At 35.6% G+C, this 17,754-nt stretch overlaps 1 protein-coding gene across 4 annotated transcripts in view; it reads left to right on the top strand.

Moving 5' to 3' along the window:
• for (cGMP-dependent protein kinase for) overlaps positions 1 to 17,754 on the top strand; it is a 36,568-nt gene that overhangs the window by 1,629 nt on the left and 17,185 nt on the right. For 3 of the 4 annotated variants that reach the window (XR_011445911.1, XR_011445910.1, XM_017182907.2), the window contains exon 3: positions 12,356 to 13,934. Coding sequence is in view for 2 of the 4 variants with exons in the window: in XM_017182907.2 (XP_017038396.1) it covers positions 12,421 to 13,934 (1,514 nt within the window). In the remaining 2 variants the exon portion in view is untranslated. Of the gene's footprint in view, positions 1 to 6,123; positions 6,392 to 12,355; positions 13,935 to 17,754 lie in introns of those variants that run through there. The other variant, XM_070289153.1, reaches the window with a different exon arrangement.

Here is a 17,754-nt window from a genome sequence, read left to right as displayed (position 1 = left end):
ACAATCGACAAATTCCAAAGGCGGCGCCTTGGAATATGAACGGTTTTCAGGTGTTTTTATACCCCTTACTTTTAGTGAAAAAAGGGTATTAATATTTTTATAGCTTCACAAATAACGAACAAAAAAGAAATAAAAAATAAATAAATGACTAAATAAATACTATAAAAAAAGGAAAAAAATAATAATAAAGCAAATAAAAAATAAAGTATGATTCCTTTGTCCGTATAAAACAACAACTCTTACAGACTATAGTTAAACTACTTAAAATCTAAAGTTTTAAAGTAAGATTAATTATTCAATTACTTGTAAATTTATTGAGCTTAAATAGCGGTTATTCTAGTAGTGCCATTTTTTTCAGTGGACGTAGTGCCATCTCTCTTGTTGAGTGCCCTTGTCCGCTCACGGAATAATCAATGAAGACTCAGGGACTAAGCCCTTGTTTATACTGGGTATAAAAATAAATATGTTTCACATGGATACACATGATATTTTCATTGTATTATGCAAAGAAGTTCGATAAAAAACCATTTGTTGCTATATCAGTATCACTGATAAGGGTAAAAAAACAGCAAAAAAGATAAATCAAAACTTGAGATCTTGCAGGAACAAAATGGATGGTTATATTAATATTACTTCATTATTTGATTAATAAAGAAATTTGTTTTCTCTATATATAAAAATACCCTTTTAAAGTTTAAACCTATTCCTTTTTTAAAATAAATAATGCGAAATCGGAGCTAGTGATAAGAAACTCATTGTTTTCCGGGCCTTCGGTGATATATGATAATTTCCAAGGGCACTCCAAGGATACGTGACTTTCTTTACGTTTCTACGTATTTTCTTGTAACTAAAATGTATACTTCTTTGTGCTGATTTTGCAAAGAGCGAACAAAGCTCAGTTGTTGTTTTAGTTATGGCTGTTCATAAGCATTTTTTTCTGCTTTGTTTGCTAGTTTATTTTTAGCTTTTTGTCATTAAAGTTTAACAAACAAACAAACAAAGCAACCGGGCAACAGTGAAAAATCGCTGACACGTTGTCTTGCGATATGTTTTCGATCGGTTTCAGGTGTGTTTTACAAACTGCGCAGATTTCAAGCGTAACAAGAAAGGAAGCTAACTTCGGCACGCCGAAGTTTGTATACCCTTGCAGATATTATTTCATTACATTTTACCTATACTTATTATGTTTACAGTTTGACAGTTACAGTTTTACATTCACACCTTTACATTTTCTCTACATCTACCGATCGCTCCTATGGCAGCTATATGATATAGTTGTCCGATTTTCATGAAATTTATACCAAAATTTTAGAATAATAAAATAAGCTTATATCTTAGAGTAGATGAAAATACGTTGAAAAACAACGAAGTTATAATTTTTTTCCTATTATTTTTCCGGATCGTTTCTATGGCAGCTATAAGATATAGTCGTCCGATTTTCATAAAATTTTTACCAAAATTCAGAAATAATATAAAATGGCCATATCTAAAAAGCTATATGATATAGTCGTCCGATCCGGCTCGTTCCGACATATATAGCAGTGAGAGTATATAGAAGACTATATGCAAAGTTTCATTCAGATAGCTTTAAAACTGAGGGACTAGTTTGCGTAGAAACGGACAGACGGACAGACGGACAGACGGACGGACAGACGGACATGGCTAGATCGACTTGGCTGTTGATGCTGATCAAGAATATATATACTTTATAGGGTCGGAAACGTCTCCTTCACTGCGTTGCAAACTTCTGACTGAAATTATAATACCCTGCAAGGGTATAAAAATATATTTATTGGCTAATTATAAGGAAAGGCTTTTCTTATCGTAGAAAAACTGTAGCAGTTGCATAACACTCTAGCTTTTAAATGGAAAAAAGTAAATAGCAAACTTTATTTGACTTATTTTAAATGTTTACTATTGTTCTGGCAAACAATTTAAGTCGCAATAGGAAAACTCATTGGAGGCTTTAAAGGGAATATTTTCTTATCTGAGCTTCAAAGTGATAAATATAAAAGTCAGGGAATTGGAATACGGGACGTGTGTTGCAGAAAACTGACTGAAAGAACTTTATTGTTTGGTATGCAAATAGATATTATCCCATGGAAATGCTAATAGTAAAATATAATTATTTATTTGTTGAAATTGATTTAATAATAATTTTAAGTTATTTATTTGTTTCAATTTTTTAAATTAAAAAATTGTAAAGCTAAATTCACATTTAATCGGTCAACCTTTATTTTGCCACGTTTGTCATAAACTGTAATTGTGTTATTTCAAATTTTATAGCCCTATATACCCTTTCAAATTATTAGTATTCATATTGCTTTAATGATCATTATATTCTTTAATAAATCATTTTTTTGTATATCTGGCTAGTAAACAAACGTTTTGATTTGTTTGCTTATCCAACCGGGCCGTTTATAGCCCGTAAAATAAATAAACAGCTTGTCAAATTTTCAAATTTTCGTATACTCTTTCCCTTCCCCAAGCCTCTAGCTCAAATTCTTCAATCCGCGATACCATAACCAATCGCGATTTGTGGGCTCTTCTTTCTAGAAGACGTGCCCCTCTTTCCAGGTCGAATTTCGGGGCTTTGGCCAACAACAAAAATTTTAAATAAATAAAAAAGAAGCAGCTGTAAGCTGCATATCAAATTAAAGTCTAATTGGCAAATTTGCAACAGTAAAATTTGACAAAGGAGAACGCTTTTCGGTTGGAAATCAATTTGCGGAGAAAATTAACACCAATTTGGATTTTCATCAATGAAACTTGTTTGTTGAAGAGAGAAAAAGTAACACTTAAGAGAAATCTTTTTGGGGAGCTTTCCTCTCTTTGCAATTAAGATCCAACTCTTTCATTCTCTTCAGATATTTGTTTATAATTTTCCTTGACATGTGTGTAATTTTCCATAAATTTAGCATTGAACTTGAAAGGAAAGCTTTGCGTGCAAGCAATGAATTATGGCTAAAAGCCAAGGAAAATTGTTTATTTATTGTTGTGATCTGTTTTATATTTGGTCTGTGATCTATCGATATTTTTATCGATATCTGGAAGAAATGTTTCATCACTATCCAGCAGAAAGCTGTTTGTTGTAAAGCTTTGAAAGCTTTTGTTTATCACTGTTTACATGTGAAAGCTCCATCGGTGATCGGAAAATGTAACGGCTAAAATATAATTTAAAAATAGGAAATCAAGATTTTTAATCTTTAAAAAAGCTTATTAATTATTCCTTCTTTTACTTAATTTTTTAATATTTTTTCCTCTTTATTTAATTGTAAAAGTTTTTCCTCATTTTCTTTTTTGTTATATTTAATAAATGTATAATTTTTATATAATTTTACCACCTGCCCAACCCTTAAATGCATTTATATCACAATAAAAAACGGGTGTTGTCACCACTCAATTTATTTGCTGCTCTGTTGCCGCCCAAATAACCTTTCCTTTCCCGATTGCGCCAATTAAATAATATATATATACATATATAATTATTACCCACGCTCGCTGGCGGCTCTCATGACGACCGCCTTATCAATAGCGTCAATGTCGCCAAAATACAAACAAAATCGAATATAAACACAACAACTAGTATCACAGACAATTTAATAAAAGTATAAATGTAGACAACAAAATGAATCGCCAAAGGCGGGGAGCAATTATAGAGGGGTTAAGTTTTGCCAGACTCTATGTATTAATATTCTGAATCATTTTGTTTACTTTGATTTAAACTAAAAACAATGGAATTTTTAAAAGTAGTAGATTCTTAAACCTCTGTTGTGTTACTTTAATTTACCACCCAAGGAACTAAGTTCATATTTATTTGCAAATCCACAGAAATTAAAATAGAACATTCAGAAATTTTATAAAAATATTTTCCAAAATAATATAACATTTAAAATATAAAAAAATGTGATATATGATAATATTATAAATATAATTGATATAATAAAAAAACTATACAATTTATGGAAACATTTCATTCCTTTTCTCTCACTGTATACAAATCTTCCACAGCTCTTTCCCGGCACTTTCCTATTGAATTTGCATGTAAACAATTTAATAATGTTTTGATTTTTGCTTAAATCACGTCCCACGCCCAATGATTGCTGGATGCTCAACTTAATTTCCTCTCTCGTCTATCTGCTGCTGCTGCTCCAATATAGTTGATAATAATTCCAGTTCGACTTTGTTTACACGCCCCGTAATATTGTTTGCAATAAATAAATCAGTGTTTCCCTAAACGTTTTCCGCTGCAATTGCGAACAGGTAGCAGCCAGTCAACAGGCTTTTGTTGTAATTATGACATAAAAAAGGAATATGGCTATGGCGAAATTTGGCATGAGCTATACCGATGTGATTTATGGAGTGATCCGTACTAAATCATCCATTGAGTGCTACGCCACCTCAAGAGTTTTGTCACGGTTTCTGGTGTGTGTGTGTGTGCGAATTACAATAAATTGCCTTGGGCTGTCAGCACGGCGTATGCGTAATATTTTTAGGGGTAACTGTAGAATAATGGTTGCAGGTATTTATTTAAAAGTGTGCTGAAAGGGTGATTTTTACAAACGGCCACAAAATTGAATTGAAATGAGTCAGGGTAATATTTCAATTTTATTTTGTGCACTTGGCGTATACGTGATAAATTGAATTCACTGTTTTGGCTAATATTTGAATCGTCTTTTTGTCTAACAATTTTTAGAATATTGAAAAAGAAGTGTAAATAAATTTAGGAAAACTGATTGTTGAACAAAAAGTACAATATATATTTTTAGCCATTACAAACTTATAAAAATAAAGTATCCGACCTGTGCGCTTTCTTTCTTTTCTTCATTTTCAAACTCGACTATTTTTATTAAAATAATTTATTTCCACGTAGTATTTATTTTGTACAGTAAACCATAAAGTTTATCCACCAATTAAGATGTCAATTGAATATCCTTTAAATTACCAGCGAAGTTAAACTGTCCATAAACTGCCCTAGGGCGCTTCATGAATATGCAAGTAGGGGATCTGGGGTGACGGTAGAGCTGCAGATTCGATATGCGTGAGCCTGGAAGTAAATACTTTCGATACTAGATGGTGCTGTTATTATTTTTATCTCTTTTTTTTTGTTGTTGCTGTTCTAATAGGTGCCCCGAAACAGCGCGTTTCATTCTAGCATGCCAGCCCGCAATTAGATCGCTGGCAATGCAATTTTTCCATCACATCGCAGCATGGCTGGAGAGCCCGGAGTACTGTGTGTGTGTGAGTGTGTGCTGCTGCTGCTGCTACTACTATTATTTTATTTAAACGATCGCAGAGCCAACGCACGAATCACAGGCAAGGCGTAGACGTATTGATATATGTTTATATATATATATCTGTATATATTGGGTATTTATTTTTCTTATTTTTATATTCGAGTACTCGAGTGTGCGTGCACACTCAACTGGTTTCAGCCAAATTCCGACTTTTAATTTAAGCGACAACCACAAACGAACGACAACCCGACAACGCCAAACGCTTCTGGGGTTCACATTGACAGACAGTGTTGTCGGAGTTGGGTTATATTTCTTTATAAATATGATGAGGTATCAGGAAAATTAACAAGACTCAAGAAAAAGCTTAAAGTTAATTATTTCGCTTGGGGAAAAGGATGGAATATAACTTTTTTATATGTATTTTTTTTAATAATAGCATTTTTCATAATTAACACAATAGGTCCCTTGAGATTCGTCTGTCAAAATAATATTTATTTTGGCTAAATTGTAATCTTTTGGTGTGGCCAGAGTATCTAGCTATGCTGCATAAATACATTTGGTCACACTATTTTTAATATGGAAAGATTGATTAGATGCTTTTCCTTGCCTTTTTCCCAGCCTGCAAAAAAATAATTTAAAAAAAGAAACACAAAAATTATAAAACCTTTTTATTATTTTTAATAATTTTGAAATAATTATAAATAAATTATTATAAATAATTTTAATTTTAATTGAAGTCGATTTGACATCACTGTCGATAACCGGCTGCTCTGCTTGCGTCGCTGCCCGCCGTCAGCAGTCAACTACTATCGATAGGCCTTACGATCGTTGCTAATTCCCAACACTCGCCACCAAACAGTTCTCGAGCGCCGCTCAATCGGTGAACAACGAATTTGCCGCCTGGAAACACGGAACGCGATTCGAAAACGTTTCCTTTAAATTGTTAATTTTACAAAGTACAAAGAAAACGCGTAAGAAAAACACAACGGTTCGTCTCAAGCACCCAACTAATTAAGGCAGCAGCGGAATCTTAACGACGATCGTGGTGTGTGTTTGTGAGTGTTTAATTGTGGTTGTGCGTGTGTGTTACACTTTGTGTTTTGGCTCATTAAAAGTGCAAATTGTTTACGAGAATTTTGCCAGCCTCTCCAAAGGTAAAACAACCAATTTCCTTTTACGATTCTTTTTTTTTTATGATTTGTACATCGGGCTCCCAGGCGGGCAATTTTCCTTACGAAGATCGAGTGTGTGTGTTGTGTGTGTGTGGCTGTGTGTGTCAACGTTTTAATTAATGTCCGAGAAAAAAAAAAGAAGAAGAGGAGAAGATGCTCCGCCAAAGACTTGAAGAAGAGTTGCTCCCGAAGACAGTCATGTGACAGCCAAGGCGCTTCTTCAGGTCTTTGGAGTGACCACCAGGCATTCCATATATATATGAGCAGGGAGAGAAATAATGTCGTACACTTAATAATATTATCAAAATTATATATAGGAGAAAGTAAAGAATAAGCCGGAAATAAGCATAAAAAACGTAGGAAAATATAGCTTTAAATCTTCAAAATTTGAGCTAACATCTTATAAATTATCAGAGAAGATTTCTGTCTATTGTTTGATATTGTTTAATATCTCTCACAATTCATATCAACCCCTAAAATATAATTACTTTTTCCAGTGCATAAACCAGTAGCCAGTCTACTATCATAACGGATGGTTGGAGGGGCTTTTCTTTAAGGGGAAATTGGGAAAATGCTACACTTGTTGTGGGGTCTAGAATCCAGCATCGTCAAGCGAGTTTTCTTTGAGGAAAAATAAATAGAGCAATGCACAAAAAAGTGTGACGGTTGATTAGGTGGTTTGATCAGCTTTGGGATCTTTAAGGAATGCTTTAACAACTCTATACATCAAGGAGAAGAATCTACTATAGCTTAAATGGAAAGATCCACATAATTCTATTAAAGCAATTTGTTTAGTCACAGCTATTAATCAAGCATTATTTAATCTCTAAACGTTTTCATTGTATTTATTTTTATATTTACATATACTGAATCTTTGTTTACCCAAAGCTGCAAGATCTCATCTCATTATTTATCCATTTTTCATTGGATCAACACTGACATGACACTGATGAAAGTCAAAAGTAATTTGAGTGGCTCAAGAAATATAAAAAAAAATGTTTTGATTAGAACTTGTTTGATCACAGGCGGCGGCAATTCTTTGGAGTTGTCTATTTTTTGTTAAGAACTTTTATGGTTTTATAATTGTGCTATGCTAGAAGGTAACTGGAATTATCAGTCTCATATGTAAACAAACAAAAACCAAGGGGGAAATGTCAGGTGAATGATATGCCAGATTTTCTTAAAGGTAAATTAAGCATGCAATTTGTGTATGGGTATTTATAACAATTTCTTATAATATTTTCTCGGGTTACAAAACATAATTTATTTATATTTTTTATATAACAAATCATGCATCAAAATACTATTTCCACTATTACCTATTTTATTTGTTCTTTTATAAGCCTTTGAAGCTTCAGGGGCTTTTACACTTCCTTTATATTTTTGTTTCTATCAAAAATCCCAAATAATTCCACCATTCAAGCCCTGCCCCAACCTTCGGTGAGTCACCTCGAAATGAGGTCCCAATTTCTTACCAACTAAAAAAAAATTGCAATCGTTCCCGCTGCGCAAAGGTTTTTTAATTGATTGAACGTGCGTTTCATACCAAGCAATCCACATGCGTTACGCCAATTTTCGCCATACAAAAATAACTGTGGCCGAGCCTGTGTCGGTTTCTGTCTCCATGCTATCCATAGATAGAGCTCACTAGCTACTAAATCGAGCCACTAGAAGCAGGACAGGCGGTGGGGCAGGTGGAGGCCGTATCTGTATCTGAATGTCTTTTGAGTGTTATCAGGCGATCAATTGCCTTCGGCAAAGGCGATCGATCGATCAATGGACGTGTCGCCGAAACTAATGAACATTTGTAAGCCAAAAAAAATAAACGATAAACAAAACGACATAAGTGCAAAAACTAGCTGCAAATTACACGTACAGAGGCGGAAATTTAGATGGAATACTAAAGTTGTAAAAAGTAGTTATTTTTTTTATTTGAAAAAGTCTAAAATATTTTTAAAGAAATTTTAAAAGCAATTTAAAGTATTTTTTGTAGATTTTTTATTGAAATATTCATACACAAGTTTCTTTTTATATTTTTCTCTGTGTATTTTATACATAATCCTCGACATTGACTCGGTTTTGAGTGGGTTTAAATCTCTAACTTGATAATCACTTTTCCCAAGGGGGTCAGCCACCGTTTGTCAGGTCATTCTAGAAATAAACCGCAAAGAATTTACGACTTAGACTTTGCGTTTCAAGTTGAGCTTTATTACTCTTTTTGTTTTATTGATTGTTTGTGCAACGTAGAAATGTCGAAAAAAGTTCAAATAACTTAAATAATTGCACGCCAGCGTTCGCGTAAATGAAATCGAATGGAATGAATTCCCATATACCATATACCTACCCCCCCTGATCAACACAATCAATTTATTATATATATGTCTGGAAATCCGGACAATTCTTGTTTCAATTTGGCATTGCCTCTTGCGAGTTTTATTTGCTTTTTGAGGAAGCGAAGTAATTGAAACCTATAATTATAGCAGTCCCGTTCTCCCCCGGGATCCTATCTCATACTCGTTTGTGTGTGTCGGCAAGAAAGCGCTCCCCAAATACGGTTGACATAACTCTCAATTGATGTCTCAATTTGAGAAAGAGCGGAAAAGATCGTCGTATGACTAACCGCTTAATTATGTTTAAATGATTCGAATGCAACGCATTTTTGGCATGCCCCATTAGACTGAATGTTTGAATGTTTTGCTATTTGTTGCTGCCGGTGTTTAACATGCTGCTGTCTGCTCTGCTTAGCCTGTCGCCATGCCTGTCACCACTTTTCAAAGTCCCCCTAACACTCTCTTTTCCCCACCGGTTTGGTATCTTGGGGATCCATCTAATGACAATCACGACGACTGTCACTTTTGATTAGCGATGAGGCAGCGTCCAACATTTGCCAGCAAAAGGAAGCGGAGAGTTAAAGAGTTAAACGATTTGAATGTCGATCAACTGGCATATTGACAGTGATGTTTATTGGGGGAATGCAGAGTTTTATTAAAAATTAATTTAAGATACAAGCAAAGAAAGACTATATATTTAAAAATATAAATAATAAACAATCTGCAAAATTCCAACTAAATTTATAAAGGTTTTTGTGGTTCTTTGAGATGAAACATAATATTTATCTTAAAGATAGACACGAAACATATCTTGAAGATATCAAAATAAACCAGAAACTTTATTTGCTTCAACGCTTTTGTTAACTATAAAAATATATATATTTATTTTATCAACAAAATATATTGCTTTAATTAAATTCAACGCCTTAGATAGCATGTATCACTCAGACACCAGTCTCATATCCTGTGAAATATATGCAAATGTTGAGAACAGCCTTAATTGTTGAGTACGCGCACAACCTGTATCGTTATCTCCGATCATAATGACACACTAATTGCGCTATCTGGCAATCTAAAAAAAAAATAAGAGACGCCTTCGTGAGTCGATGTAGCAGGTGTAATTTTTGCATTTCTAGTCACGATGCAGCGAACCGCAAAACTTCCCTAAATGGTTAGTTTCAGCCTCCTCTCTAATTAGTCATTATATATAGAATTTATAAATATTTATGTATATATATATACATGACCTGTTATCAGAGGCATGAATGAATGAACTCACAAGCGAGTGATCGCGGTGTTAATACCCTCCACCCAAAAAATTTGACATTAAAGACTGTTTGCGTTTCATTTAATAAATGTTTAAGAAGAAAGAAACAAAATACTAATTCAAATTAAAACAGAACCTGTTTGTTGTCGACCAGCATTTAAATGACAATAAAAAAAATAATAAAATCGTTGAAAATATTACGTATACGCTTAGGTCTCTCTTCCCCAAGATGGAAACAAATTGCACTCGTAATTGCGCTTAAGTGGCCCCAAAAAGCTGCCTCCGATCACGAGAGCAGCGAATTCATTGAAAACGAATGTCTCTGAAGGGGAGAGGAAGATGATTTTGAGTGGCCTGTCAATTGTTCTATAAATAAATATATACAGACAATTTTTGTGCTTTGTTTTTTTTTATTTTCTTGCCTTAGCGTTTCTTCCACCAATTGTCTTAATTTATTGTGTCAGTTTTTTCACTATTTCGGAATTTGCGGGTGCCTGCTGATATGGATCGATAATTGCCCGCACTTTGAGGGCATCCATTCGTTCCCAACTCGTTGCTCCTCCCTTTTAACTTCAGCGAACTTCCACCGTCTCTCAATGTCATTGGAGTGTACGTTTTCGCATTGTTTATGGCATACAAATCGCACATTAATCCGCTGTGCGATCAATTAACAATGTTAATGTCCGTCTAATACGATCGTTTGTAAAGTGAATATTTGCTTTTGGAGCTGAGGAGGCACTTGAAAGTCTTGTGAATATATATTCCCAGACTCACTTGGCTGAATCTTGGCCAGAATCAAGGTGGTTAGAGAGCTGTTGGGAGACCTAGGCTGATTTGAACGGGTTTTCAAAACGGATTTGATTTTTTAAGATATTTTTTGAACCTATTAAGAGATCATCGTTATTATAGTCATAAAATTATATTCGGTCTTTTAGCGATTCTTTATTGTGTTCCCAATTTGTCAACTGGTTCTTGGGTGTGAAGCTTTGAGGAATTTATTAGGTAGCGTTTGGGCTTATAGATCTACCTTGTACATATTATAAATAAGATTTTAATATTATAATACACCCTAAAAATATAATAAAAATCGCTTAATATCCTTTTATATATTTCTAAATTACTTTACAACATTTTATATACTAATTTTTGTTCAAGATTGTTCGTTCTTTCTTTCTAATTTCAACAAATCAATCTTCAAACCGCAGAAATAATTGTTATCTTTTGATTCTCCCCAAATTCAAACCTCAAAAATCATTAGTCTGATTCCCACTTCCTCACTCCTTTACCCCAAAGTGATAGAGATCATCCCACTCCATGGAATTTCGACTGCCATTTCGGCCTTCCGCTGTTATATATTCGCACATGAAGTGGAAACCGAAACCAGCCACACTTGTTTATAGGGTTTTCGCTTGTGCTTTTGTTTATAAGTTTGGCCTGGCCGTGTTTAACTTTAGCTGGATTTATTTTTAGCCCCGCTCATTCCACTTGAATTATTGTCTAAACGTGTCCGACAACAATAGCAGCAAAATAAATATACATAAATGTGCCAGCTTACCCTCTTTTTTTTTTTAGGTTCTTTTGGCATTTTCAAATTCTATCACACAATTTGTCGAGTGAGTGTCTTATCTTATAAAAGGGCTTAAGGCCTTGTCCTCCGAAAAAAAAAGACATTTTGTCAACTTGTCCAACAACTTGTGTGTATGCTAATGTTGGGCGATAAGCAAATTTTATTATTTTTTGGTTTACTGTGATAATTGTTGCCAGCCATGGGAATTTTGGGGTAAGGAATGCAAGGCACTGAGGGAAAAGTTTTAAATTATTATTTATAAATTAGATTTTTAAATTTTATTTAAACTTTTCTACATTTTCTAAATGTGTTTTTAATGCAAAAGAGACATTAGTGGATTTTTTTGTTTGTTTTTATAATTATTTAAGAGTTATACATTTTAAATAAATTATTTCTTATAACTGAACTTCTTAAAAAACAAATTTATACATTTTATTTAAACTTTCTTACATTTTCATTAAATTTATTATTTCTTTTAATTTAAAGACTTGGTAATTTTATTTAATTACTTTTTTTAAACTACACTTTACCCTTTTCTGTCAGTGTAAAAGCTTTAATTATCAGCTTGTGCAGAATACCCCGTGCATATAGCCTGGTTCATTCAGCCATCGTGTTCATCATCAAACACAAAGATCGTAAATCAGTTCCATCAGCTGATTAGAACGCGATAAGATTCCCCAACAGCCCCTGATTGACACTATTTACGGCATTATTTATAAACTATTTTCTATATATATACTGTTTCTCAATTATTTATATTTTCTACGACTTACCTCTTGCAGGGCTTCCAAACTTTGGCTGAGTGAGATTTCCCTGGCGGCTGTTGATCAGGAAAGCCGCCTGGAGGATGCGTTTCTGCTTTGATCGGCTGTGCTTCGCAACCAAGCGGCCAGCTCAGAATTCCAGCAGTAATCCCCCACCTGGCAATGCACCCAACGGCGGCGGTCCCACACCAGACACCACCGATGCACCGCCACTAGGCACAGCCACAACCACAGCGCCACAAGTCAGTGATCTGTTTTATGCCGACTACCAGAAGCTGCAGCCAGCGATAATAGATCGCGATTGGGAGCGGGACAGAGACCGGGAGAGGATCAGCGAGGCCAAGCCACCGGACATAGACCCGGAGATACCAGAGGAGAGTCCGTCGTCACACTTACAGATACAACAGAGTCCGAGTGCGAATCCGAATCCGATTCCGACGAAACATCGCTATCGCCGGCATAGCAGTGCCGAAGATCAGAAGACGAGGCAAGCCGAGTCCACATCGGAGGCGATACGAAAAGCAGCCAGCATGCAGCAGGAGCCGAACGCCAACTATCAGTTCCCAACTGACCTGGGTCTGGTGAGCATCAGTGTCAATAATAACAACAATAATAGCGGCGGTCTGCCCACTGCCACGGCTGGCCATAATCACAATATCAACAACAACAACAGTCTCGGCATTGTGACCTTGCCAACGGCCGGCGGTGGTCTCATTGGTCTGGAGCACACGGCTTCGGGTCTTCGGTTGATCCCAGCCCCGCCACCAAATTCGGATGTGCTGACGCATACGCTTATCTACGGCACACCGCCATCGGGTACCCAGCAACTGCATCAGGATCCCCGAAGTCTGCTGCATCAGCAGGAGCTGCAGTTGCAGCAACGTTACCAACAGCTGCAGCAGCTTCAGGCCCAGACCCAGGGTCTGTACACCAGTCAGGGCAGTCCAGTGCTGTATCACCAGCAGCCGAGTCCCAGCCAGAATCAGAATCAGAGCCAACCGGTGGCCATACCCGGGGCCATAGCCAACGTATGTCACTCGCCCACGCAGCTGCAACCGCCGAATACCCTTAATCTTCAGCAGCAAATGCAGAGCCTAAGGATCTCCAGTGGCGGCGGCGGCGGCTCGGGAGGATCGGCCACACCGTCGCCAGTGGGGATGATGCCAACTCCCACTGCCGGTGATCCCAGCCTCATGATCATGAGCAATTATGTGGCTGCCTCGCCGCAGGAAGAGCGCTTCATACAGATCATTCAGGCCAAGGAGCTCAAGATACAGGAAATGCAGCGTGCCCTCCAGTTTAAGGACAATGAGATAGCCGAGCTCAAGTCGCATTTGGACAAGTTCCAGAGCGTTTTTCCCTTCAGTCGAAGCAGTGCAGCGGGCTGTGCGGGCACGGGTAGCGGCGGAGGTGGTTCGGGAGGAGGATCTGGCAGTGGAAGTGGTGCCAGTGGTCCCAGCACAGCCACCGGAGCCACCCGCAAGTCTGGACAGAATTTCCAAAGGCAGCGAGCTTTGGGTATCTCAGCGGAGCCACAGAGCGAGTCCTCGCTGCTGCTGGAGCATGTCAGCTTTCCCAAATACGACAAGGATGAGCGGTGAGTGATAATAATTTATAATAATATTTATAATATTTAATTAACAATAATATTAATTGAATTTTGAGGAAAATATTTAAGGAATTTTAAATATTTAAAAATATAAAACAAATTTAATTGAATTTTGAATATAAAATTGGAAGAAAAATTTAAAATTCAAAGGGAATTAATTTTAAAAAATCTATTTAAGGACGACAGACTCTAAATTTAGATGAGATCATCTTTTTTTCCCAACGAATTTGTCTTGAATAAATGAAGTTCAAGCTAATCAATAGACCTGCATTACATACACGGATCTACCGAGTATATATAGTACTATAAAGACAGGCCGATAATGATCAGGCAACGGCGTCGATTTTAATCAACAAAAAAATAAAATAAAATATCGAGAGCAGCGAACTGTCGCCTGTCGCCTGCCACAAAATGCGTTTATTAAAATTAAACTTGAATCGCATCGCCGCCCAATTCAATGGCCTTGGTCAGTGTCAGTACTCGGGATATGAAAATCTATATAAAAAAAAGATGAGCCCACGTATATGGGCCACGAAAGGCTGCCAATTGGCAAACAACTCGGGCTACATTGCGTCACATATGTTTCTCACCCTTGGGGGATTTTTTAAAATATTTTTTTTTTTATTTCTTTATATTTTTTATACATGCAAAATCAAATTCGTTGCAGTCTCCGTAGTCTAGGAATTATAAATTAAGAGTTGTGTATAAAATTAAAACTGCGAATTGGCGTGGGTGGATCGATCTGTCGACTTGCCTCTCTTCGCACTTTGCCTGCCTGTCGGTGCCCACTGGAAGTCGTTGCTCTTGGCCAGCTGCTGCTGCTGTCTCCTCCCTCTTAGCCCATTTTGTTGTCTGCTCGAAAATAAAAAAAAAAACATAAATATTTATTTTTCATCTAGGTGGTGATGTTTCCTTAAAGCGATCACAGATCATTTAAATGGCGACACGCGCTGTCGAGAAATAGTTTTCTAATTTTTATTTAATTTTTATTGGTTTTTTATTTTGTTTTTACATATTGTTTTGACTTGGGGAAATCCATATTTTATGCTATGGAATTTTTGAAATATTTGTAAACATATATATTTCAGGGGTTAAGCCGGAAAAAATCTATTTAAAATATTATTTTTGCTGTTTGCTGGTAAACAAACAAAAGAAAAGTGGCTTTTTCCTATTTCAAAGAGAGGAGTGTTTTTTTTTTATTCAAGGTAATAAAGTAGGGAGTAAAATTAGCAATCGGATTTTCAGTTCAATTCTAAAAATAATATTGTTTATTTTTAAAATAAATAAACTGGTGATTTAGATATATTTAAAAGGGGTTTCAGTTCCTTTGTAAAATTTAAATATCCTTGAATTTTATTGTTTTAAATATACATTTCTTTATTTTCCTAAAGAACTATATTAGCAAATATTTAATTAATTACTTCCAAACCTCGCTGACATCATCTACAAAAATCGAAAAAATCCCCCTAGATTTCTTAGATAGACAAATATAAATTTCTCATAATTCTTTACCACTTTTTACACACTCAAGCACACACAGCTTAATCTGAATGCGTATCGGACGCTAAGTAATGCCCGCAAATTTGTTTAAATCGGCCATTTTTATGACCCCAAGCCAGCGCCGTTGACACAATCGCAGAAAATCGCCAGCAAATTTGCGAATTTTCAATTGCAATTCAAACATTTTATTTGGTTTGGCGTCTGGATTTTTGATTTCTTTTTTTCTCATTTGGAGCCAGCCAAATTGAGGTTCATTTTATCTCTGACCAAAATCTGTGCCGACGGCGACGAGGCAACGCTTGTGTCTGTGCAACAGGACATTTTTTGACACTTGCATGGCATAAATCAAAAGCGCCGTAGGCCTCCACCGCCGACACCGCCAGATATTATGTATATATATATATATATATATATATATACTTGACAGAAATCTATGGGATCGGGATCGAAACTGAGGTTGGGTCCATTTTACACCAACTGTCGCCTGCGCTTGGCTTTCAACGGGGCCATCTAATAAATAATGCCATGAAAATTGTGCGAAAAATTGGCTTTGGAGTTTTACCGAGAGGGTTTTGCAGTGAGTGGCAGGGGGTCGCTTTTAGAACTTGCCACACGTTGCACATACATGTGTCCACTGTTAAGATGACAGGAGGCATGTTGGGTCAGTCATTCAGGCAGTTTTTGGTTTTAATTGGGTGTTTATTTACTCATAAGAGAGGGAAATACAATGGGGTTTTGTTAGGATTTAAAAATAATATGAGAATGAGTACTTTACAGTCTTAGACTGTTGATTTGTATTTGTTTAACATGTTTATTACTTTTATTTAAGCTTTATAAGTGAAAATTAAATTCTTTAAATATTTTTTAATATTTTCTACAACTATTTTTCTTTAAAAACACAATTTCTGGAATATATTAAACTTGAAAACAAATAACATTTATTATAGATATTTATCTCAATGATTAAACGAACTTGTAAAACTCCTTCTCACCACAATTAATATTATAATATTAACTTAAACCTATACATTACCCGGTAGCTTAACTACACTTCATATTATTTAATTTGTTCAACATCGTCAAATTGGCCAGCAATTTTTCATTTCATTTAGCCAGTCTCAAGTCTCCTCCCCTTTCGACGTATTTTTTTTAGGCCTTGATTGCCAACTCGCACAACATTGGCAACATAGATTGTGCCAGGCCCCACCCAATATCGCTTCCATTGGCGCTGACATCTACGCGCAATTTCCATTTTTCATTTTCAATTCCCCAGCTGAGACGCCACTTGGCTTTATTATTGTCAGCAAATAGATCTTTTAGCCGCCAAGTATTTGCACTTTCAATTCGGTTTTCAGCGGTTTGTGAACGCACCCGCAACAGATCAACGATTCAAGTAGCCAAAGGGGATATCTCTGGGGACGGAGCTGTACAGAGAAAAAATAGATATACACGAAATTATAATCAATTTGAAGCTAAAAAAGTTGAAAATATAAATCTCAATTAAGATGATTTATTAGGATTTAATTTAAAATTATTTTTGTGCATGATCAAAGGGTTTAGGGATGACGGAAATTGTTCATATATCGATATTTTATCGATGAATGTATATTTTACGTTAAATTGTTATACTTTTTGATATATCTGACCAATTTAATTAAAAATACAAATAAATAACTTCTTTGATATTTTTTAAAATATTATATTATGTTATCTGATCATAAGTTAAATGCAATAATTTCCGATATTTAATATTTCGATATATCAAAGGTCATTTATTAGCTTTTATTATTTTTTTTCGGTGTTATTCTTCTAAGGTGCAGCCAAATCTCATTCCTTATGCCTTGGCACACATTTCAAATTGAATTTACGCACAAATATAGCCATTTGAATGGTTATAGCTTCCGACAACTGGAACGCTGAGGCGATCCGGCCGAGCCCCGTAGGTCTAATTGAGGCTATTAATTGTTTTGGCTCGTACTCTCGAGCCACTGGCACCACTGACACCACTTGCACCACCTCCATTGTGGCACCACATGCGTAGCTGCGTGGTGCAACCAAGGAAAATGATAATTTAGGCATATAAAAAAATTCAGCGCTGGCAAAAAATAAACCCCACGGGGCAAACACCAGAAAGCGACGACCCACCACCTCAGGCCACTGTGGTACACTTGGAAAAATTAGGGAAACTTAAGTTATTAAATTATGAAAAATAAATATAGAATAATTTGTGTCATACAATTTTTTTTTTCAAAGAAAATGTATATTTCCTAGAAACATTTTATTTAAAATTTGTTTATTTCTTTTTAGT

The sequence above is a fragment of the Drosophila kikkawai genome, chromosome 2L, assembly GCF_030179895.1.
Source record: "Drosophila kikkawai strain 14028-0561.14 chromosome 2L, DkikHiC1v2, whole genome shotgun sequence".
Taxonomy (NCBI): Eukaryota; Metazoa; Arthropoda; class Insecta; order Diptera; family Drosophilidae; genus Drosophila; species Drosophila kikkawai.
This window is presented reverse-complemented; position numbering and strand designations above follow the sequence as displayed.